Below are 24,757 nucleotides of genomic sequence, written 5' to 3' on the forward strand. Positions count from 1 at the left end.
ACGGCCTCCTTGACATCCCTACTTTGGGGCCCAATAGTTAGCCTTCGTGTGCTTTCAAAAATAGTTTTTTAATTTTTTAAAAATGCCATGATTATCTTAAAAAGCAAAAAAACCAATTCCGTACAACACAGAAAGAAAATTAAAAATCATCTCAAAATATCCCCCCTACAGAAATAACCAGTTAGCGTGCATTAAACAACAATCCAGATGTCTCTATACATACGTATCAAGGGAAGAAAGATAAAAATCATTTTACAAAAACAGATTGTATTATATAAGCCAGTTTTAAACTTAAACCATTAGAATTAATTTTAATTGAATTTAACAGGAAAAACTAAAATGTGATCAGAGTAATCACTCAACTTCAGAAAAGTGTTTGTTTGTTTGTTTGTTTGTTTGTTTGTTTTAAGCACATAGTCATTAAAGGCCTGGGCACTTTTCCTAAAGTTAAAAATGGATCTTGTATTTATTGTGTGTGTGTGTGTGTGTGTGTGTGTGTGTGTGTGTGTGTGTGTAGAAAGAGAGAGAGTATAGATACAGATACAGATATATCTTAACAAGTTAAGTCTTTTGATCCAAAAAGGGGGATGTCTTTCCATTTGTTTAGATTTTCTTTAATTGCTTTCAACAGTGATTTGTAGTTTTCAGGGTATAAGATTTGTACTTCTTTTTATTATCCCCATGTATTTTCATCTTTCCGATGCTATTATAAATGGAATTGACTTCTTAATTACATTTTCAGATTGTTTATTGCTAGTGTATAGAAATAAAAGTGATGTTTTTATATTGACCTTGTATTCTATAATCTTGCTGAAATCATGTATTAGTTACAATAGGGTTTGTGTGTGTGAATTCCTTAGGATTTTCTGTATGCAAAATCATGTCATCTGCAAACAGAAATAGTCTTACTTCTCCCTTTTAATCTGGATGCCTTTTATTTTATATTGCCTAATTGTATTGGCTAGAACCTCTACTACAATACTGAATAGAAGTGGTGAGAAGAGACATCCTTGTCATGCTCCTGATCTTAGGGGAAAAACATCCAATCTTTCACCATTATATATGTTGTTAGATATTGGCTTTTCATAGGTGCCTCCTTATCAGGTTGAAGATGTGAACTTCTATTCCTAGTTTGCTGAGGCGTTTTTATCATGAAAGGGTGTTGGATTTTGTCAAATGCTTTCTCCACATCTACTGAAATTATCATTATCATGTGGGTTTTGTCTTTTATTCTATTGATATATTATATATTTTTTAAAATTTTTTATGTTTATTCATTTTTGAGAGAGAGAGAGAGAGAGAGCACAAGCACAAGTGGGGGGTGGAGTAGACAGACAGAGAGGGACAGAGAATCGGAAGCAGGCTCCAGGCTCTGGGCTGTAAGCACAGAGCCCGACACGGGGCTCAAACTCACAAATGAGAGATCATGACCTGAGCCGAAGTTGGACGCTTAACCGACTGAGCCACCCAGGCACCCCTCTATTCATAAATTATATTAATTGATTTTCACATGTTAAGTCAACCTTGCATTCCTGAAATGAATCTCGCTCAGTCAAAGCATAATCCTTTCTTTTTTTTTTTATTTTAAATTGTTTTTTTTAACGTTTATTTATTTTTGAGACAGAGAGAGACAGAGCATGAACGGGGGAGGGGCAGAGAGAGAGGGAGACACAGAATCGGAAGCAGGCTCAGGGCTCTGAGCCATCAGCCCAGAGCCCGACGCGGGGCTCGAACTCCCGGATCGTGAGATCGTGACCTGAGCCGAAGTCGGACACTCAACCGACTGAGCCACCCAGGCGCCCCAAAGCATAATCCTTTCTATATGTTGTTGGATTCAGTTTGCTGGTATTTTGTTGAGGATATTTGCATCTATAGTCATATGAGATATCAGTCTCATAAAATGAGTTAGGGAGTGTTTTCCTCCTCCTCTGTTTTCTCGAAGTTTTTATAATATTGCTATAATCACTTCCTTTAATGTTTGGTAGAATTCACCAATAAAGTCAACTTGGCCTGTAGTTTTCTTAGAAGGTTTTTAATTACAAATTCAATTTCTTTAAAGATATAGGAATATTTGGGTTATCTATTTCTTCTTGAGTGAGCTTTGGTAGTTTGCATGTTCCAGGGAATCTATTTTCTGTAAGTGATCACATTTACTGGCATAAAGTTGGTCATAATTTTCCCTTACAATCTTTTTTTCTTAAAGATTTTATTTTTAAATAACCTATGTACCCAATATGGGGCTTGAACTCACAACCCGAGATCAAGAGTCACATGCTCCACTGACTGAGCCAGCCAGGCACCCGTTCCCTTACAGCTTTTTAATACTATGAATCTGTAGTACTATTTCCTCTTCTTATGGGTTCATAATTTGTGTCTTCTTTCTTTAACTCTTCCAATCTTGTTAACGGTTTACAAATTTTATGGATCATTTCAAAGAATCCATTTTTGGTTTCACTGATTTTCTCTACTGTTTATCTGTTTTCTATTTTACTGATTTCTGTTTTGATCTTTATTATTTCCTTCTTTTTGCTTGCTTTGGCTTTAATTTTTTCTTCTTTTTCTCATTTCTTGAATTGGAAATTTAGATCACTGATTTGATTTTTTTTCCCTTCTAGTATATGCATTTAATGTTATAAATTCCTCTATACGTGTTGTTTTAGACATTTAGAAGCTCTACTTTAGGTACATACATTTTTAGAATTACAATGCCTTGTTGTTAACTGACCCCTTTTTAATGTAACATCTCCCTTTATCTGTAATATTCCTTGTTCCAAATTTAACTCTCTGATGTAATACAGTCATTCTAGCTTTGCTTTGATTATTGTTTGCATGATATATAATTTTACTTTTTGTCTACCTATATATATAAATTTTAAATAGTTTTCATATAGATAGCATATATTAGGCCTTGCATTTGCATCCAATCTGAAAATCTCTTCCTTTTAATTCTTTAGACCATTTACATTTAATGTACTAATTGACATGATTGGCACCATCTTGCTAGTTGTTTTTTTTTATTGTCTCATCTGTTGTTTGTTCCTTTTTTCTCTCTCGTTCTGCTTTTTAGATTGATGTTTCCAATTCATTTCCACTAATGACTGGTTAATTGTGTTTGTGTGTCCATCCATCAGTCTTTCTCTCTCAGCTGCCCAACTATAGACAATACAGCTCTTTAGCTCATCACAATTCATGTTCAAATAATATTACACTAATTCATATGTAGCATAAACACCTTATGCTATGTACTTACATTTCTTTCCCCATCCTTTGTGCGATGGTTGTCACACCTTTTACTTCTATGTTATATATCCCACAATATGTTGATGCTATTATTGGTTTAGATGGTCAATTATCATCTTTTTTTTTTAATGTTTTATTTTTTGACAGATAGGGTGTGAGTGGGGGAGGGGCAGAGAGAGGGGGGTACAGAGGATCCAAAGCAGGCTCTGCGCTGACAGGCTGACAGCAGCAAGCCCGATGCGGGGCTCGGACTCATGAACCATGAGATCATGACCTGAGCTGAAGTTGGACACTTAAATGATTGAGCCATCCAGGTGTTCCAAATGGGTCAGTGTCCTTTTTAAAAAATTAAACAGAAGAAAAAGTCTTTTATATGTATGCTCATTATCACCATCTGTGATGATCTTCACTTTGTTATATCTATTTGTATTTTCTTCTGCATGATCTTCACTTTGTTATAGCTATCTGTATTTTCTTCTGCTTGAACTTCTTTACCATTTCTTGTCATGCAGGTCTGTTGGTAATGCATTCTTTCAAGTCTTGTTTGTCCCAGAAGAAACAGAAAGTTTTTGTCTTCTTTCTTCTGAGGTGTTTTGGAATTTTTCATCCAGTACTTTAAGGTTATCTTTCTGATGTCTTTTAACTTACCGAATTTCTAATGATAAGTCTGCTGTAACTATTACCATTATTGTTCTGTATTTAAAGTTTCTTGCACCACCTGGGTGGCTCAGTCAGTTAAGCATCCAACTCTGGATCTCAGCTCAGGTCTTGGTCTCAGGGTTATGAGCTCAAGCACCGCACTGGGCTTCATGCTGGGCCTGAAGCCTACTTAAAACATAAATAAGTAAATAAGTAAATAAATAAATAAATAAAACAAAATTTCTTTTTCTCTGGCTTCCTTCAGGATTTTATCTTTGATTTTCAACAGTTTAACTACAATACGTCAAAGTGTATGTTTCTATTTGTCCTGGTTGGTGTACTCAGATTCTTGGACATGTGGTTTGTTGTGTTTCAGTAATTTTGAAAAACTCTTAGCCATTTCTCTTCAAATATTTCTTCTGTTCCAGTTTTTCTCTCTTCTCCTTTTGAGACACCAAATACATACATGATATTTTTTCCACAATTCTTGCATGCTCTGTTCTAATTTTTTCCTCACTTTTTCTTTCTTTTTGTGTTTCTGTTTGAATAATCTCTGTTAACCTATTTTCAACTGGAAGATTTTTTTCCTAGTTGTGTCCAGTATTCTAACAAACCATCAAAAAATGTCTTCATCTCAGGGCACCTGGCTGGCTCAGTCAGTACAGCATGTGACTCTGAATCTCAGGGTTGTAAATTCAAGCCCCGTGTTGGGGATAGAGATTGTGTAAAAATAACATATCAAAAAAAATTTCTTCTTCTATTATATGCTGCTTTGTTATTTCTAGCATTTCAATATTACATTTTTATCGTTTCCATCTCTCTGCTGAAACTCCCACCTATTTATGCATGTTGTCTACCTTTTCTACAATATCCTCTAACATATTATTCATTGATATTTTTCAGCTCCTACCTGATAGTTCCAACACGTGGGCCATTTCTGGGTTTGGTTTATTGCTCTTCACAACAGTTTGCTTATTCCTGCTTGTGTGTGCATTTGTGTATATATCTGGTATTTTTAAATTCAATGTTGAAGATTATGTGTAGAAAAACAGAATGAGGTAAATAATATTTACACCTGAAAATGGGCACATTTTTTCATCTAAAAGGCAACAAATGGGGGGGACTGAGCCAATGCAGTCAGAGGATGAAGCTGGGCTGGGTTTTGTTGTCTCTATAGTTACTTCCAAAGTACCACAGATTGCAAACTCCTCAAGTAGTGGGCTACTAACTTGTGCTTACTGTGGGACCTGGTATGCCAGAGGGTTTTCCTCGGTGTTTCTGTTCCAATTTGTTTTCAGCAGTCCCTGTGTGCTTGGGCTACAGAGGGGATTTCTCTCCAATTTCATGCCCCTTTCCCAGCAGTATTCTGCTGTTACTCATTACTTGGCGTTGTGTTTGTTATGTGGCTGGTGGTGGGAGGGGGAAATTCTTGCTTTTCCTGGTCCAATTTCAGTCTTAGGAAGGTTCTATACACCTGGAGCTCAGGGAGAAGACTCTTCCTCAGGGGCCCCTTTCTGGGCACCTCCTTCCTACCTTCTAGAATGCCTTCTTGAGACAAGAACTGCCTAACTTCCACCCCCAGGAAAACTCTGAGCATGATTAAATCTCCAGAAGTCCAGGGTCACTCCAAAACACAAATCTCTAGTTGTCCCGTCTTAATAAAGAACATCATCCACCCAGCTGCCCAAATCGGACACTGGGGGTGAGCCTGGACACCCTGCCACTCTCTCACATCTAATCTATTACCACGTCCCTTCTAATTGTTTCTTAAATATGTCTCTATCTACCCATTAGTACAACCATTACCTCCATCTAAGCTACCATCACTTCCTGTTAGATTTCTACACTAGTCTCCTAAATGGAATCTCTTTCTCCTTTTCTTCCTTCCCACTTTCCACAAGCAGCCTGAATAACTTTTCTCTAACACAATCTGGGTCTTGTTACCTTTGTCATCTTTCTCACCTTTCAGGTGTCAGCTTGATTGTCACCTTCTCAGAAGGGCCTTTCCTAGCCACCTAACATCAAGTAGGTCTGCCTCTGTTATTCCCTCTCAAATCATCCCATCCTTTTCCTTCACTGCGCTTATTGATGTATTTTTTTTTTGTCTTTGAATACTGGCTGTCTCCCTCCACAGTGCTAAAACTTCCACAAAGTCAGGGCCACATCTATCTCATTTGCTAATACATTCAGTGCCTACTGCAGTGTTTGGTGTAGGGTAAGCATTCAATATACAGAACAGATAGATAGATAGATAGATAAATAAATAAATAAATAAATAAATAAATAAATAAATAAATGAAATATGTAGCGAATGAATGAATGAATAAATTTGCAAGACCAATCAGAAAGGCAGGGAAAAAGGCAATACGAGGGTAACCTAGTATGCATTAGGTATTATGTAGGTACACAGGCTCTCATTTATTCCCCCACAAAAGACCACCGAGATACACTATCCTCTCTTCACTGAAGAAGACAGCGAGGCTTTGTCCCATTGAGTGAGTTGCCCAAAATGCGCAGCTAGCCCGTGTTAGAGTTGGTGCTGAAACTCAGGTCCACCTGACTCTGCAGTCCAGCTCCTCCGCCTCTGTCCTCTTCGTCTGTGTTTGCTTGCAGAACAAAGTTCAGAAGACAAGAGGTCAGAGCTGCCAGGATGAGGCTTTAGGTTATAAGTGGGAAGAATGGGAAAGACACAGTGGGGAGGCAGAGAATAACTTAGCTCAGCTAAGCACCTTAAGTTTAAGCACCTTGGATTTCATCCCGTCTTCACAAAGAGCCTCTAACACATGGGCCTGGGCAGGAGCACTGTTTGGCATGTCGAAGCCACCACTTGCTCTGTGGATAAACACTTCCCTGCAAGAAGACTGCCAACAAACCCTCTTCACAAGTGCAGTCTGCTTTGGCAAAAGCATGCACCTAGTGACTGCAGAAGCATGACAGTAAGGGGGCAGAGGCCGAAAACTTTAGGTCAAAAGACCCAGGTTCAAGATCATGTTCTGATACTCCTCACCACTGTGGACTTAGGACAATTCCTTCAATCTCTCAGACCTTCACTGTCCTCATCTGTGTATGGACATAATAATATATACCCGACATAATGGTTATGAATTGTAAGGGGGAAACTTAATAAGCACACAAACATTTTAATCTTTAATGGGCATGTATTTATGAATTACCTTCAAACAGGAACAAAACAAGGGCATTTTCTACATTTTCTACCACTTTCATTCTTTTAACATTGCTTTAGAAAAACTGGAGATGGGGGGAAAGATCTGGAGGGACGGCATGAGAGGGATAAGACGGAAAATATTAGACAGGAGGAAACAACAACAAAAATCACTCCTCTGCCATGTATTCATATTCTTAGAAAAATGAAAAGAATCAATTCTATTTTTACAGAATTCAGGACTGTGGCTAATGATCCTATGCTGCCACCCTTGTCAGCCTTTAAAATTCAGCTCAGGTGTCCTGTCTTTCAGGAGCCCTCCCTGACCTACCATGCTGCTCCACCAAGACCCTTCTCTGGGCTTGCAGAGTCTGCTGAGTGTTCCCCACCAAAACACTGCCCACACTGGTTACAGACCTGTGTCCTCACGAGATCATCCGTTTCCTAAGGACGTACTCTGTGGCTTATTAATTCCAGTGTCCCTCGTGTCAAGCACACTGCAGAGCACAGAAGGCACTCGGTAAATGTTGGTGTAAGTGAACGAAAAAATTAATAGCACTGCTATGCGCGAAAATATAATTAAAAAATAATGATCCTATTCACAAGGCAATACAAATGGAAAAGATCTGGGAATAAAGTAAATTGACTACAATCTGTGAAACAAGAAGTCTTACAAAACGGAAAGTGGTATCATGGTCATAGATGAGTGAAGACTAGATATGATTCTCCAAATCATGTATAGGGTTCATAAAAATCCAACCAATCCCAACAGGATTTTTCTAGAACTCAACAGAATTATTCTAAAATTCACCTAGAAGTATCATGAGAAAAGAACAAGGGATATTCTGAAAAATAAGACTAATGCGTAGTTACTAATCCTTTCAGATGTTGAAACTCATCATAAAGAAGTACTTATTAAGTATTGTCATATTGGTGCAATAGAAGATTAGGAGAACAAACTAGGACAGCCAGAAATGACTGTTGTATCTAAAATTTTATTGAATGACTTAAAATATATGACAGAAAATGTGAAAAAAAAAAGATCATCTCAAAGCAGCAGTAAAATTGGAGAAAAACAGTAATTTAGAGTCATATCTACATCATACAACAAAATAAATCCCAAGAAGATTTAGAAATTAAAAGTTGTTTTCAAAAACATGGAGGAGCGCCTAGGTGGCTCAGTCAGTTGAGCATCTGACTTCACCTCAGGTCATGATCTCATCGTTTACGAGTTTGAGCCCCACGTCGGGCTCTGTGCTGACAGTTCAGAGCCTGGAGCCTGCTTCAGATTCTACTTCTCCCTCTCTCTGCCCCTCCCCTGCTTGCACCCTGTCTCTGTCTCTCTCTCTCAAAAATAAATAAACATTAAAACGATTTCTTTAATAAATAATAAAAATATGGAAAATGGTTGAAAAAAATGTTAAATCCTGGAGGGGGTTATCCCAAGATTTCAGCTTTTTTTTTTAATATGAAATTTATTGTCTAATTGGTTTGGTTCCTTTATTTTGAGAGAGAGAGCAAGTGAGGGAAGGGGCAGAGATAGAGGGAGAAAGAGAGAATCCCAAGCGGGCTCTGCACCATCAGCACAAAGCCCGATGCAGGGCTCGAACTCATGAACCGTGACATCATGACCTGAGCCAAAGTCGGCTGCTTAACCGACTGAGCCACCCAGGTGCCCCAATGATTTCAGCCTTAAAACAATGAGGTACATGTAATTTAAAAAATCAGATTCAACTATATACAGATTTAAATTTTATAAGCAACTTGCAAACGGAAATTTACTGGTTGGGAAAATATTCAGAGCAAACATGATTAAAAGGCTAACATATTTATGATATAAGACTTTATTCAAATTATCAGAAAAGAAAAACTTCATCCAAAAATTGGACAGGAAGTAAACACAGGCAAGAAAGGAATGTTACTAGGTTAAACATAAAGTTACCAGTTTCCACTCCTAAGAATATACTCAAGAAAAATGAAAACATTGCCCACATAAAATCTTATATGTGAAAATTTATAGAAGCATTATTATAACAGCCAAAACCTGGAAGCAACCCGAATGGTGAATGATAAAATGCTGGACAGTATATCCACAAAATGGCACATTTGTCGATAAAAAGAAATGAAGCACTGGAACGTGCCACGAGATGGACGAAGCCAAGAAGCCAGTCATAAAAGACCACAGGTGGTAGGGTTCTACTTGAATGAAAAATCTAGAATATACAAATCTATACACACCGGGGAGACCGGAGGCAAATGGGGAGTGAGTGCTAACGGGTACAGGGTCTCTTTTGGGGGTAACAAAAATGTTCTGGAATTAAATATTGGCGAATGGTTATACAACTCTAAATATGTTAAAAAGTACTGCATGGTGTCCTTTAAAATAGCTGTTTTTTCAAAAATTGTTAACATTTATTCATTTTTGAGAGAGACAGCACCTGAGCGGGGGAGGGGCAGAGAGAGAGGGAGACTCAAAATCTGAAGCAGGCTCCAGGCTCTGAGCTGTCAGCACAGAGCATGATGCGGGGCTGAAACCCACAGATGGATGGTTTCCTTTAAATAGGTGAACTGGGGGCGCCTGGGTGGCTCAGTCGGTTAAGCGGCCGACTTCGGCTCAGGTCCTGATCTCACGGTCCGTGAGTTCAAGCCCCGCGTCGGGTTCTGCGCTGACAGCTCAGAGCCTGGAGCCTGTTTCGGATTCTGTGTCTCCCTCTCTCTGACCCACCCCCCCCCCCTTCATGCTCTGTCTCTCTCTCTGTCTCAAAAATAAATAAACGTTAAATAAATAAATAAATAAATAAATAAATAAATAGGTGAACTGTATGGTAGGTGAATTATAACTCAATAAAGCTGTCATTCAAAAAGAGACAAAACGCAACCTGGGAGTAGATGGACAAAATTTCAGCCTGACTGATAGTCAAAGGAACGCAAACGAAAACTGCAAGCAAGGTCCCATTTTTCCACCTAGCAGATCAGCAAAATAACCTTTACACAACAGCAAGCCCGTTGAGAGTGCAAAGCAACCATTATGCTCCCAGAGCGCCGAAGGGAGATGTTAGTGTGACTCGTAGGGAGCCAATGGACACAATATGTAGTTAATGAGAATGTCGAAAATATCTCCACTTGCAGGAATCTGCCGTCAGGAAACAACGAAAGCAAAGGGGGAGAGGTCCCCGCAGGAAGCTGTCATCGCCACGTTATTTACAACAACGGGGCAGACCCGGCAGTAAGCTGATTCTGTCAGAGAGACCAGCCACTCGATGAAATATTATTTGGCCATGAAAACATTCTGAAGTCCCGACGTAATGTTGAGTGACAAAGGACAGATACGAAACTCTTGAATGCCACGCAATTACGAGGGGAAAGGCTGGCCGGGAACACACGAAAATTAAAATCAGCTGCTGTTCTTTTCCGGTTTCCAGACTTTTCTACCTCTGCTTCAAGTGTGTGTGGCCTCCTCTCCCAGGCAGCCAGATGGCAGGCCCACAGTCAGAGCACATTTACTGGCTAGTCAGCCTCTCGACGTTTCTTTAAGGAAGCAAAGTTCGTAAGCTACGAACAGTCACCTGGTGCTCTGGCCTGGGTGGAAAGGCAGGCCGTGGAGAGGCGGAGGGAACCAAGGATCTTCTTCTTTACCGTCTCACGTTTTAAAGCCAAAAGCACAGCCATGTGGACCTCCAGAGTCACCCCCTGCCTTCCCCATCAGCGGCGCGGGGTCCTTCTCCTGGGACACCTCGTGTGAATTCAAGACCCGCCGTGACCTCCATGTCATCCGGTCCAGAGTCCGGCACGTCAACGACGTCACTGCGGGAGCCTCCCGTGCTGGCCAGGGAGCAACGCCTTGATGGAGCAGGAGTCCCGGGCCGGGCCCCGCGATATTTGGGGACCAGTTGTTTTCTCCTCCAAACGTCAGCACTGAAACTGCCCACGAAACGTCTCCGGCGCCCCGTAATTTAGCAGTGACTTCTTTTCTAAAATCGGGCGTGAAGAAACGAACTGCCGGCAGAAGGTGAAGCTGAACCCCGGCGCGGCTTCTCCTCAAGAAAGCCGTAACCAGCTGGTTGGCTGAGGCGTGCAAAGGACACAGACGGGATGATTTCATTTGCCAAAAGCGGGGCTCGGCTTATGCTCTTCAAAAATGAAGTCATCTTTATTCCTATCGCTGCACCAGGAGACGCTCCTTGTGGGGCAGGTAACTTTATTTACCGTTGGCATAATGCCACCAGCTCGAGACAAACAAATCAAGGACAGCCTGTGTCCTTTCTAATTCGATCCGTTCTAATTCGATTTGTTTGATTAAATTACTATATGTGCACAATTGTAGGAGTGTCTTACTCCCCTTCAGAGAACAAACTGAGAAAATTAGATGGCTCTTTAACCCTAAGATAACAGGAACAACTCTAAACAAATATTGAATCACCCTGCTTTCGTGGATTCAAATTTTCTTCGGCCCTGCCTCCACCTCTGGACAAGGGGCAGGGGGACAATAACACATGGCACGTCCCATAAGGGGTGGAAAACACCAGCCCCAAACACACCAGGCAGTGTTAGCCCCACCGTGACAATGGAAAGTCGAAGCACACGGAAATATATGACTGGACCAAGGTCAAACAGTCAGGGGTAAACAGAAGTCCGGAATCCAGATATGACATGAGGACTCCAGGCAAGACGCCATCCTGTTAGGGCTTCTGCACAAGAAAGGGAAAAGTTCTGAAAAAAAATCACTCCATAAATATTCTGCTAAAAATTATTTAACAGTTTAATAAAACAAAAACAAAAAAACAAAAAAAACAAAAAACAAAACCAGTGTGTTAATAATATTCCAGATTTTTATCCAACTATCTGAAATCTTCTAAGATTAGGAAAGATTCCACCGCTAACCATATGATGGCAGGCCTATGAGTGAACCCATTTTATCCTCATGGCACCCTTACAGCAATTATTATTGCCATGATACAGATGAGGATCTTCGGGTGGCACAGAAAGGTTGAGTAACTTTCCCAAAGTGCCACAGCTAGGAGGTGGCAAATCCAAGATCCCAACCCTGGCTGTCACTATACCACTGCGCTCTGCTGCCTCTCACAGCTTAAGTCAGCTGCCTCACAAATCTAACATTCTCAAACATCTCCGAAACACGGTTTGGGGGTGTCACATCATGAAAAAATATTGACCGTGTCACTCCACCCTGTCCTCAAAACTTCTCCCCCAATTTTCTTCTTGCTAGTGAATGAAGAAAACCACTCAGAAAACCCAAACAAACAAACAAACAAACAAAAAACCACCACTAGTAGATAAAATGCTGAAGGTCCTGGCCAACGGAAGTTTCCTTGCTACGGAATGGCCTGTAAATGGGGGGAAACCACTGAGTGACCGTCTGCCTGTGCCCAGCGGAACGAATACCAGAACAATGTGTGTGGAATTTTCTACTTCAAAGGCCTGCCCACCCAGAAAAACAAAGCACTATGAACCTCGGCTTGTCCTAGTCTGTGACTTCTTTCAGATTCTATTTCCCTAACATTTCTGTTAGCATAATTCTTAAAAGTCATTTTAACTTCAAACTTTAAAAAAAAAAAAAAAAAAAAAGAGGCCAAGTAGGTATCTTCTGCATAGAACACCAATCTTGCTTCATCAAGACCTTGAACATCCACCCAGCCCAGCAGTCACTTAGAAAGGCTATTTTTCCCCCATGCTTCCCATCAATCTACAAATGGCTTCTCAAGCACCTACTACAGTCAAAACAGATATGTGGCTCATTCCGTCTCTCTCATCACTAATACCCCAGCATGTTGTATCTGGGGGGGGGGGGGGGCCAAAGTGATTTCCCATAAAGCAAAACTCACACTGGAAAATCAGAGCCAGAAATGTGAAAATCATCTATACCCCGAGATTACACCCTAGGCTGAGGCTGCTTCCCCGCGCTACCGAGAGCTACGCTCGCTTGGCCAAATACCTCCTGAGCGCTTTCTGTCGGGAAGGGTGTGGGAAACGACACTGCCTTGTACTTGTGTGCAGCAGCCTGACATGAGTGAGCCCTGAACTTGGTGTCAGAAGAGTTCTAATCCTACCTGTGGTCCTAACTTCCTGTGGGTCCTCCCTGTCTGGGCCTCCATTTTCATCTCCAAATCTCACATCCTATGACCACTGTTTCCCCAACACCGCACAAAAAAGTTTTTCTTTTAAATTCTATGATTATACAAGTCTCCTTGGTGGTCTGGCGGGAGAACCCGACAGTGAACTGGTGGTTGTCACTGAACACAACAGGAAGTACATCCAGAGCTGCCAGTCCCCACGTCATTAAAGACACGTGTCACAGATGAACTCCTTTCCTCCAGCCGGGAGAAGGCAGCCCCGAGGTAATGGGGCCAGACAACTGTTGGCAAGTAAGGTGCAAAATAAGGGCCCCTAAGTGGCAAAGGCTGTGTGGTCAACAAGAACTGCTTGGCTGGGTAAGAGACGTCTCCACTTCCAAGCACTGGCTATCAGGGAGACGGACGTTCAAGACACTGTGCATTTTAAAGCAGGCTGCACGACCATTTCTTTAAAGATCATACCAGAAATTCTGAATAACTGAAAAATTCCTTTCTCATATGAGCAGCCTTCTGAGGGGACGTTTTGGCAAGATGGCCAAGTATCTTCCTGAATTCCCAGACACCATGACCTCGATTTACAACCCATGCTGGTGTCGGCCAGGTCAAACGCTGGTCCCCTCATTCCCCCAGACTCCTCTCTGTGGCTCTCACCTGCACTCCCTGCCCCTTACAAGGCAATTTTGATCCTTATCACACACATCAACACGTTATGAGAAGACTTAAGGGAAGAAACTGCTTCAGTCTGTACACATACAACGTAACAGAGCTAACCAGACTTTGGCAGCCCCTCCCCATTCTAATCCTTAGGGAAACAGAGAACTCATAAACTTGATGAGAAACAAGACATGTGTCATTTTCAAAGTCTCGTAGGACATGTCTCTGGGTATGAAGGGGGAAACACCGGTGGCAAGCCCTTGGTCAGAATGCCAGGAAACTCTGCTGGGGGTAGAGATGGCTAGAACCCATTGTTATTAGTAGAAAATAAGTGACGTGTACCAAGAATCCAGTATATTTCTGCATCGGGGCTAAGTTCCTTCACTGACACGTCCTTTTACCATCTCCACAAGAACTTCATAAAGTAGACGTTCCTTTTACACACAGAAAGGTTGAGGAGAGAGCAGAGCCAAAAGACAGCGATCCTTCTAAACAGACAAGCTGCCCGCACCTGGCTGGCCCCATCTCCTGGCTGGCTCCGACCTCCTCTGCCCGAGGGCGTGAGCGCAGGTATCTTCCCTCCATCCCTGCCCAGGGGGGCCCCCTTGTCAGCTGCCGGCTTGGTTCCCCACACCACAGGCAACCACTGTCTGCTGGAGGTAAACCATCCCAGATGGTTTTGGGGGATACGCACCTGCTCCGAGCAGGTCAGCCGGGAGTCCCCAGCCGACCTTTCATGTAACTATGGATGTAAAGCCTCCCAAACCCCAGATGTACATCATGTGGGCATATCATCCGTGCAAGTACAACCCACTTCGCGTAGGAGAACATGAATGACTAACCAGCCCCGGGGCACACTGTCACTTCTGCTCTGAGGATACTAAAATGCTTCCCAAACACTTTTCACAAGATGCCACAATCCCCACCATCTCCCATGCGCTGAAAAATGTAAGGAAAGCTTTCACCCAGAGGCAGACACGTGGAAGGTTTTCCAGAGGTTGACCACAGTTCTCTACGGTCTGGTTTGAAATTTTTAAAAAGTTATCAGCTGGAGCGAACACACGCTCCTCACTTACCCTCTCTATCTCTTGGAGGTACAGGAGTGCAATGTCGCCTGCTTTCTCATAGCAGGTGATGACATCCTGTTCCCGGTCCACGTGGAGGTTACTGGTAGAAGAGGAAACAGGCAACTTCTCTAAACAAAGTCCTAAAAAACAAACAAACAAAAAAATCAAACATACAAAAACTGGGTGAGTTGTTTTTCATGGAGCTTAATTTTTCAGTATTGCCCTAGAGGACCAGAAGATGGTCCCAGGATATCATAAACTGTCAGAGAAGCAGCTTCTCTGCCCTCTACCCTCCCTAAGGACAAAATGGAACATCAAAATGAGACACCAAAAAGAATATCCGTATGTGACACATGAAAGAGGCCCCCAAATACACAGAAATTACCCCATGACTTTGATATCCAGGTTGAGAATTTGACCGGGTACTTTACCATGACCCCATTCAGACCTAACAGAGCTTCTCATTCAAGGTATGGCCCAAGGCCCTTAAAGTAAGCAAAGCTTGACTCACAGCACAATACTAGCTAAAGAATATCTTCTATCCCAAAATCTACACTTAACTAATTGAACATAAAAAAAAAAAAAAATGTTAAATGCTCTCAGGAGTCTCAGTTACTAGGAAAATCTTCCAACTCTGAGCTTTAGACTTTTGGGAGTCACAATAGCCCCACAGACCACCTCTCCGCTGTGGGCTAAGAAAATACCAGAGCTGCTTTGTGGGCATTTCTTTGGAGACAGAAGAGATCCTCTTTGCCAAGAGAGAGTTCAGGGCTGGGAGGTACAAAAGTACGAAGACTGAAAAAATAAGAATGCTATGAACAGCTGTTGCCTGAACCAGCACCAACCTCTGGCCCGGCCCTGGGCAACCAGTCGCCCCCCGGTCTCCACCCACAACTGGAGGCAGAGAGAGGGAGGGTCTCCGGTGACTCTACACAAGAGGGCTTCTCCTGTGACAAGTGCCCTGGGACATATGTATACACCATGGCATATATTCCACTCCAGGGAAAAGTGCGGGAGAAGTTTTGATATTGACAGAAAGGGGGTCTGGAACTGGAAGAAGCCAGAGAAATTCCCACCCCCGGAAAACCCACTCATTTTATAGACCAAGAAGCTGAGATCGGCCAGGGTGAAAGTAAGTGATTTGTCTAAAACCTGACAGTCGGTTAATAGAACAACAGGAATCAGAATTCAGGTCTCCAGCCTCCCAAATGACACCCATCTAGTTAGTTGCTAATTTTCAGAGCAGACCCACTACAGAGAGGAGACCAGACATGCTGAGCGTCAGCAAATGACCCATTCTTTCATGTGTCATCATGTTGAGAACAGCCTCTTCCAAGCTGCTCTTATCAGTGACCGTCCCTCCAAGGCTGCAAAAAGCCACGAGAGAGGTGTCTGTACTGAACAGGAAAGAGGAGAAGCCACTTCTATTCACAAGGACGCAACAACTGAGGACAGCGTGCCTGGGAGCTCAGAGGTTACCAGTTTGTCACAGAAAGTGACGGCTCAAAGATTTTGTCATTTTTTTTAGCAGCTTTATTGGGGTGAAATTGGCATACAACAAGCAAAACATTTTTTTCAATGTTTCATCATGATGATTTTTTATTTTTATTTAATTTTATGTTTTATTAACTAAAGTCCATAGTTAAACCACATTAGGGTTCACTGTGTTCTGTACTTGATGAGTTTTAACAAATGTTTTGTCATGTATCCACCATTACAGTGTCCTACAGACAAATTCACTGCCCTAAAGACGTCCCATGCCCCACCTACTCATCTCTATACCCCTCCTCCCGAGCCCCTGGCAACCACTAATCTTTTCACTGTCTTTATGGTCTTGCCTTGTCCAGGATGTCATATAATTGCAATCATGCAGCATGTAGCATTTTCCCTTTCACTTTTAACTTCACTTTCACTTTTAACTTAGCATTTAAGGTCCCTCTGCATCTTTTTGTGGTCTGATCACTTCTTTTTGTCCCTTTACAATATTCCATTTATTCATTAATCCATTGAAAGGCACCTTGGTTGGGGCTTAAGCATCTGACTTCAGCCTGGGTCATGATCTCGCTGTTTACAAGTTCAAGCACGGCATTGGGCTCTGTGCTGACAGCCTGTCTCTGCCCCTGCCCCACTCACGCTCTGTCTGTCTCTCTCTCTCTCTCAAAAATAAATAAACATTAAAAAAAGAAAGGAAGGAAGGAAGGAAGGAAGGAAGGAAGGAAGGAAGGAAGGAAGGGAGAAAGGCACTTAGGTTGACCCCAAGTTTTGGCAATTACAAATAAAGCTGCTATAAACATTCACGTGCAAGTTTTTGTGTGAACATAGTCTTCAATTCAAATGGGTCAATCAATACCAAGAGTGAGACTCTGTAAGAAATAGCTACAAATGGGGTGCCTGGGTGGCTCAGTCGGTTAAGCGACTGACTTCGGCTCAGGTCATGATCTCGCAGTTTGTGAGTTCGAGCCCCGCGACAGGCTCTTTGCTGACAGCTCAGAGCCTGGAGCCTGCTTCGGATTCTGTGTCTCCCTCTCTCTCTGCCCCTCCCCTGCTCATGCTCTGTGTCTCTCTGTCTCTCAATAATAAACATTAAAAAAAATTTTTTTAATAGCTACATAAACATATTTTGTTTACAAATAACTTTGAAACAATAATATTTTTAGCTTTGTCAGAAACTGCCAAACTGTCTTGCAAAGTGGCTGTACCATTTTGCATTCTCACCAGCAATGAATGAGACTTAGTATTTCTCAGCATCCTTGTCAGCACTTGGTGTTACCAGTTTTCTGGATTTTAGTCATTCTAATAGGTATGTGGTAGTATCTCCTCGTTGTAATTTGCAATTCCCTAAAGACAAATGATGCTAAGCATATTTTCTCATGCTTATTTTCCATCTGTATACTTCCTCTGGTGAAGTGTCTGGTCAGATCTTTTGCCCTTTTTTCAATTGGGTTGTTTATTTTCCTATGGTTGAGTTTTAAGATTTCTTTGTATATTTTGGATACAACTCATTTATCGGATATTTGCAAATATCTGCCAGTATTTTATTAGAGTCTATGACTTGTCTTTTCATTCTCTGAACAATGTCTTTCACAGAACGAGAGGGTTTTAGTTTTAATAAAGCCTATCAATCTTTTTTTTCACGGACTGTGATCTTGGTGTGGTATCTAAAACCCCACTGCCAAACCTAAGGTCACCTAGATTTTTTTCCCTATGTTATCTTCTAGAAGTTTTACAGCTTTGCGTTTTCTACTTAGGTCTAATCCATTTTGAGTTAACATTTGTGAAAGGTGTAAAGTTTGTGTCTAGATTTTTCTCTTTTGCATGTGGATGTCCAGTTGTACCAGCACCATTTGTCGGAGAAACTATCTTTCCCCCACTGAGTTGCTTTTGTGCCTTTATCAAAAATCAGTGGATTATATGGGACATCTGGGTGGCTCAGTCGGTTAAGCGTCCAACTCTTGATTTCTGCTCAGGTCATGATCCCAGGGTCATGGGATCAAGCCCTACATTGTGCTCGGCACAGAGCATGGAGTCTGCTTGGGATTCTCTCTCTCTCCCTCTGCGCCTCTCCCCTACTCACATTCTCTCTCTCTCTCTCTCTCTCTCTCTCTCTCTTTCCCCCTCTCTAAAATAATAAATAAAAGTTTCATATCCCCATTAAAATAAATCAGTTGGCTATAGTTGAATGGGTTTATTTCTGGCCTCTCTGTTCTGTTCCATGCGTTTATTTGTCTATTCTTTCCACAATACTAGGCTGTCCTAACTACTTTATACCATTTTTTCCAAACACAAACAAACAAACCTCTCCTGAGGGATAATTTATATACCATAAAATTCACTCAGTTTAAGTATGCAATTCAACAACTTTTATCTTATTTTATTTTTATTTTTTTGACACATGTAGGGTATCTGTTCATAGGAAAGCCACAAGGTTTGTGCCCCTTGTCACAACGAACCCAGATTCCTGTTGGGTGTGTTGTAAACAGAAGAGCCATTTCTTCAGGCCCCCTGCTCTGATCACACCCCTCAACAGCTTTTAATAAACTCAGAGCTGTGCAGCCATCAACACGATACAGTTGTAGAACATTTCCGTCATCCCCCAGTGATCCTTTCTGCCCACCCACTGCCTCAGGGAACCACTAATTTCCTTTCTGTTTCCGGAGAGTTACCTTTTCTGGACATTTCATAAAAACAGAATCATTTAATATGTGGTCTTTTGCGTCTAGCTTCTTTCGCTTAGCATACGGTTTTCGATGTTCATCCAAATTACAACAGTACTCCATTTCTTTGTATTGTTGTATGGATAGACTGCATTGTACCTGCCCACTTGCCACTAATGGACCTTTGGGTTGTTTCCACCTTTTGGCTATTATGAATGATGCTGCTATGACCATTCATGTATGATTTTTTGTGTGGACATATCTTTTCAATTCTCTTTCAATGGGTATGCACTTAGAAGTGGAATTATTGGGTCAGATAATAAATTTATGTTTCATTATTTAAGAAATACTAAACTGTTTTCCAAAGTGGCAATAGCATCTTACAGTTTAGGGGGGGTCCAGTTTCTCCACATCCTCCCCAACACTCATTATTGTCTGTTTTATTGGAGCCGTCCTAGCGGGTGTGAAGTGATCTCATTGTGATTTTGATGGGTGTTTCCATAATGACTAATGAAACTAACCATCTCTTCGCGTGCTTATTTGTTATTCATAGATCTTCTTTGAAGAAATGTCTATTAAAATTCTTTATCCATTTTTACTGGGTTGTTTGTTCTCTTATTATTGAGCTTTTAAGAGTTCTTTATATATTCTGAATACAAGTTTTCTATCAGATATGGGATTTGCTAATATTTTCTCTCATCTATAATGTTAAGACATGTCTTAATATGTCTTTTGAAGATCAGAAATCTTAAATTTTGATGAAGTCAAACTTATCAATATTTTCTCTTATAGACTGTGCGTTGGGTTTCCTATCTAAGAAATATTTGCATAACCCAAGGTTACAAAGGCTTTTCTTTCTTTTTTTTTTTTTTTCTTTTTTTGAAGTGTTTACTTTTGAGAGACAGAGTGTGGACAGGGAAGGGGCAGAGAGAGAGGGAGACACAGAATCCGAAGCAGGCTCCAGGCTCTGAGCTGTCAGCACAGAGCCTGACGTGGGGCTCAAACCCACAGACCACGAGATCATGACCTGAGCTGACGTTGGACACTTAACCAACTGAGCCACCCAGGTGCCCCCAAAGGCTTTTCTTCTTATACGTTCTTGTGAAATTTTTATAGGGTAGGTTTTACATCTAGGTCTATGATCCATTTTAAAATAATTTTTGTAGGGCTGCCTGGGTGGTTCAGTCAGTTGAGCATCCAACTTCGCCTTAGGCATGATCTCATGGTTCGTGAGTTCAAGCCCCATATTGAGCTCACTACTGTTGGCATGGAGTCTGCTTTGGATTCTGTGTCTCCCTGTCTCTCTCTCTCTCTCTCTCTCTCTCTCTCTCTCTCTGTGCCCCTCCCCTGCTTGCACACATGCTCTCTTTCTCTCTTTCTCAAAAATAAAAACAAACATTTAAAGAATAAATATTTTTTGTATATGTTGCAAGATAGAGATCGCAGTTTACTTCTTTATAGATAGACATCCAAATGTACTACTTATCGAAGATTTTTATTTCACATGGAATTGCCTTTGCACTTTTGTGAAAAATCAGATGGGGATATACATGTGAGTCTTTTTCTAGACTCTCTATTCTGTTTCAATGAGCCAATTGTCTATATTTATGCCAATAGCACCCTGTCTTGACTACAGCACCTTTATAAATCTTGAAAGCAGTGTTAGTGTTCCAATTTTGTTCCCATTTATCAGGTTCTTTTTTTGGGGGGTGGGGGGGGAGGGCTATTCTTAGTCCTTTACACTTCCACATGAAATCTTCTTGTCAATATATTTTTTTAAGTTGGCTGGGCTTTTGATGAAGATTGTGTTGAATTTATAGATCAATTTGGGAAGAACTGGCATCTTAACAATATCGAGTTTTCTGACTCATGAACACAGTATGTCTCTTCATTTCTGTAGGTCTTTAACTTCTCTTAGCAACGGTTTGTAGCTTCCAGTGTATGTGCCTTGCAAACCTTTCCGCAGATTTACCCTTAAGTATTTCATATTTGTCATGGTGTTATAAATGATACTGTTTTAATTTCAATTTCCTTTTGTTCACTGCTATATATAAAACCACAATAAATTTTTGAATATGGATCTTGAAATCTGTAACTTTGTTAAATTCACTTATTCTACCACCATTTTTGTAGGGTCCTGTAGGGTCCCTCAGAATTTCTACAAAAATACTCAAGTTGTTTGCAAATAAAAGGCAGTTTTGCTTCATCCTTTCCAATCCGGATGCCTTTTATTTCTAGGTACTGCCTTATGCCTTGCTGCAAAGAATCTCCAGTACAATGCTGAATGTAGTGGTGAGGGCAGAAATCCTTACCTCATTCCTGGTGTTAGGGAAAAAGCACCAGCCCTCCACCATTAAGTTTGATGTTAATTGTGAGTGTTTCACAGATGCCCTTTATCAGGCTGAGGAAGATCTCTTCTACACCAATTTTACTATGAGTTAATATCAAGAATAGATGCTGAATTTTCTCAAATCCTTTTTCTGTGTCCACTGAGATAATCAGATGGCTTTTTTCTCCTTTAGTTTTTTAATCTGGTGAATTACACTGACTGATTTTCACATATTAAAACAAACTTCCTTTCCTGAAATAAACCCCACTGACCATGATGTATTATCTTTTTTTATACTGTCAGATTTGACTTGTTAAAATTTTGCTTAAAATTTTTTCCATCTCTGTACGTGAGGAATATTCATCCATAGTTTTCTTGTAATGGATTTGGGATTTGTATAAATGCTAACTTCATAAAATGACTTGAGAAATATTCCCTCCTCTTCAATTTTCAGGAGGAGTTGGCATGGAATTGTTATTTTGTTCTTAAGTTTTTGGGAGAAGTTACCAGGGAAGCCATCTGGACCTAGAGTTTTCTCTGTGGGAAGCTTTTAACTACAAATTCAATGTCTTTGATACAGGGTTGTTCAGATGATCCCATTCTCCTTACATGAGCTTTGGTAGTTTACATCTTTCAAGTAATTTGTCCATTTCTTCTGAGTTGTCAAATCTACTGACATGGTGCTGTTTAGAATATTCCCTGATCCTTTTAAAATCTATAGAATCTCTGATCAAGGCAGCTTGTGTTCTCTCTTTTTATCCTGGACAGTCTAGCTAACGGTTTATCCATTTGATTGAAATTCTCAATAAAGATCTTTTGACTTCATTGATTGGGGTTTCACTGATTTTCCTCTATTGTTTTTCTGTTTTCTATTTCCTTTATTTCTGCTCTGGTTTTCACTATTCCCTTTCTTCTGTATACACTGAACTTGATCTACTCTTCCTTTTCTTATTTCTTAAAGTGAATGCTAAAGGATAGATCTGAGACCTTTTTTCTTTCCTAATATAGGCATTCAGCTATAAATTTCTCCCTAAGTACCGCTTTAGCAGTACCCTATAAATACTGATATGTTGTGGTTTTTTTTCATTCAGTTCACAACACTTTCTAATTTAACTTTTGATTTCTGCTTTAGAAATGTATTATTTAGTTGCCAAATACTTGGGGATTTTCCCAAGATCTTTCTATTATTGATTCCTAAATTAATTCCATTATGGTCTGTGCAGTAAAAGGCTAAGCGGGCTTGGGATGTTCGAACTCCGCACATTCCGAAGAAAGGACTGGCCCTCGTGCAGCTCTTGGGGAACAACCTCTAGAATCCTGGAAAATCATACCTGATAAGAGTGTCTTTGTTAATCTGGGTCACACCAGATAGTTATACTTATAATGTGATTTATGGTGAAGGCCTTGGGCCACCCTATATCCGTTTGACCTCTGGAAATAGTAAAAACTGAATAATTAAAGTCAGTTCCATGGGTGCTCCATTTCTACATAACAGAATCCCAATAAAACCCCTAAACGCCAAGGTTTGAATGAGCTTCCCTGACTGGCAATACTCCATAGGTGTTGTTCCAAAACCTTCCTGGAAGAATGAAGTGCTGTCCATATGACCCCACTGGGGGAAGACCACTGAAAGACTGAGGCTGGCCTCTCCCAGACTCTGCTCTAAGCGCCTTTTCCCTTTACATATTGTAATCTGTAAACTTTGTTGTAATCGACTGAAGCCGTGAGCATAACAACTTTTCTGAATTCTGCGAGTCTTTCTAGTGAATCACTGACCTGAGAATTGGTCTTAAGGATCCCTAACACAGGCCAGAGAACATAGTTGAACCCTTCTAATTTGCTAAAACTTGAATCAAAATTCTGGCCCAGAATATGGTCAATCTTGGTAAGTGTTTCATTACACTTAAAAAGACTGTGTAGGGGCGCCTGGGTGGCGCAGTCGGTTAAGCGTCCGACTTCAGCCAGGTCACGATCTCACGGTCCGTGAGTTCGAGCCCCGCATCAGGCTCTGGGCTGATGGCTCAGAGCCTGGAGCCTGTTTCAGATTCTGTGTCTCCCTCTCTCTCTGCCCCTCCCCCGTTCATGCTCTGTCTCTCTCTGTCCCAAAAATAAATAAACGTTGAAAAAAAAAAAAAAAAAAAAAAAAGACTGTGTATTCTGTTGCTGGGTGGAGTGCCATATAAATGTCAGTTAGGTCAAATCAGTAGACTGCTTTGTTCCAAGGTCTTCTATCCTTACTGACCAATCAACTGTGTACTTGTTCTATCACGTATTGAAACGGGTACTGACGTCTCCGAGAACTGTCAGTGGTCGCTTTAGGGTTTAACTCATCACGGTCTACTTCAAATGACAGTACTCCACATCTCATACAGTACAACGCCTTCACCATTGCATACTTTCATTTAACTCTCTCCAGTCTTTATTCTCTTATTATACACACTTTACCTTCACATAGGTTCTAAGTCCCACCCTACATAGTTCTCATTTTTATTGAAATGATCAATTACATGCTAAAGACATTTAAAGAACAAGGAAGAACACACACAGCCATCGACACAGTTATGACTTCGTTCCTTTGCATGGATTTGTATTTCCTCCTGGTACCATCTTCCTTCTACCTAAAGGGCCTCCTTTAACATTTCTTAGAGTTGCAGTTCAGCTAATGATGATTTCTTTCAGCCCCTGTATGTCTGGAAAAGGCTTTTTTGGGCCTCGTTTTTTGAGAGATATTTTCACTAAGTATGGAATTCAGGGCCGATAGTTCATTCCCGTGTCCCCCACCAGCGCTCTAAAGGTGTCACTCTGCTGTGTTCTCACTTTCATGGTTTCTGACAGTAAATCGACCACGATTATAAACTTGGATGGGTTTTGACAATAAATCTCCCTTATGTTTGTCCGTCTGCATGTAATGTGTATTTTTTTTTTTTCTGGCTGCTTTTAAGATTTTTCTCTTTATCACTGGTTGTGAGCAATTTGGATTATTAAGTGTTTTGGTTCAGTTTTCTTCATGTTTCTTGCGCTCGGGCTTCACTGAGCTTTCTAGATCTGAGGAATTATGGTTTTCATAAAATTTGAAAAGTGTTCAACCATTATTTCTTCAAAAATCTTTTACGCTACCCATCCTATTAGGAGACTCCAATCACACACACATGAGGCTACGTAAAGTTATTCCATAGCTCACGTTTGCTCTCTCCACTTTTTGAAAGGAATATTTTTCTCTCTGTTTCATTATGGATAGTTTCTACTACTACGCCTGCAAGTTCATTAGTTTCTTCAATGTCTAATTTGCCATTAATCATATCCAGTGTATTTTGCATCCCAGACATTACAGTTTTCATTTCTAGAAACTTGACTTACATGTATTTTTTTGTTTCTTGGTTTGTTTGTTTGTTTTTTAGAGACAGAAAGCATGTGAGCAGGGG

The 24,757-nt window shown here is 40.8% G+C and overlaps 1 protein-coding gene and 1 non-coding gene across 7 annotated transcripts in view; both read right to left on the minus strand.

Annotated features, from left to right (window-relative positions):
- Positions 1-24,757, minus strand: part of TTC7B (tetratricopeptide repeat domain 7B) — a 254,815-nt gene that overhangs the window by 175,648 nt on the left and 54,410 nt on the right. For all 6 annotated transcript variants that reach the window (XM_060620534.3, XM_060620535.3, XM_060620537.3 and 3 more), the window contains one exon: positions 14,862-14,992. In XM_060620534.3, coding sequence (XP_060476517.2) covers positions 14,862-14,992 — 131 coding nt within the window. The remainder of the gene's footprint in view (positions 1-14,861; positions 14,993-24,757) is intronic.
- On the minus strand, positions 18,743-18,872 carry LOC132670655 (small nucleolar RNA SNORA11). Its single transcript, XR_009606875.1, has one exon. It is a non-coding gene; the product is annotated as a small nucleolar RNA SNORA11 (small nucleolar RNA).

The sequence above is a fragment of the Panthera onca genome, chromosome B3 (assembly GCF_046562875.1).
Source record: "Panthera onca isolate mPanOnc1 chromosome B3, mPanOnc1 haplotype 2, whole genome shotgun sequence".
In the NCBI taxonomy this organism is placed as follows: Eukaryota; Metazoa; Chordata; class Mammalia; order Carnivora; family Felidae; genus Panthera; species Panthera onca.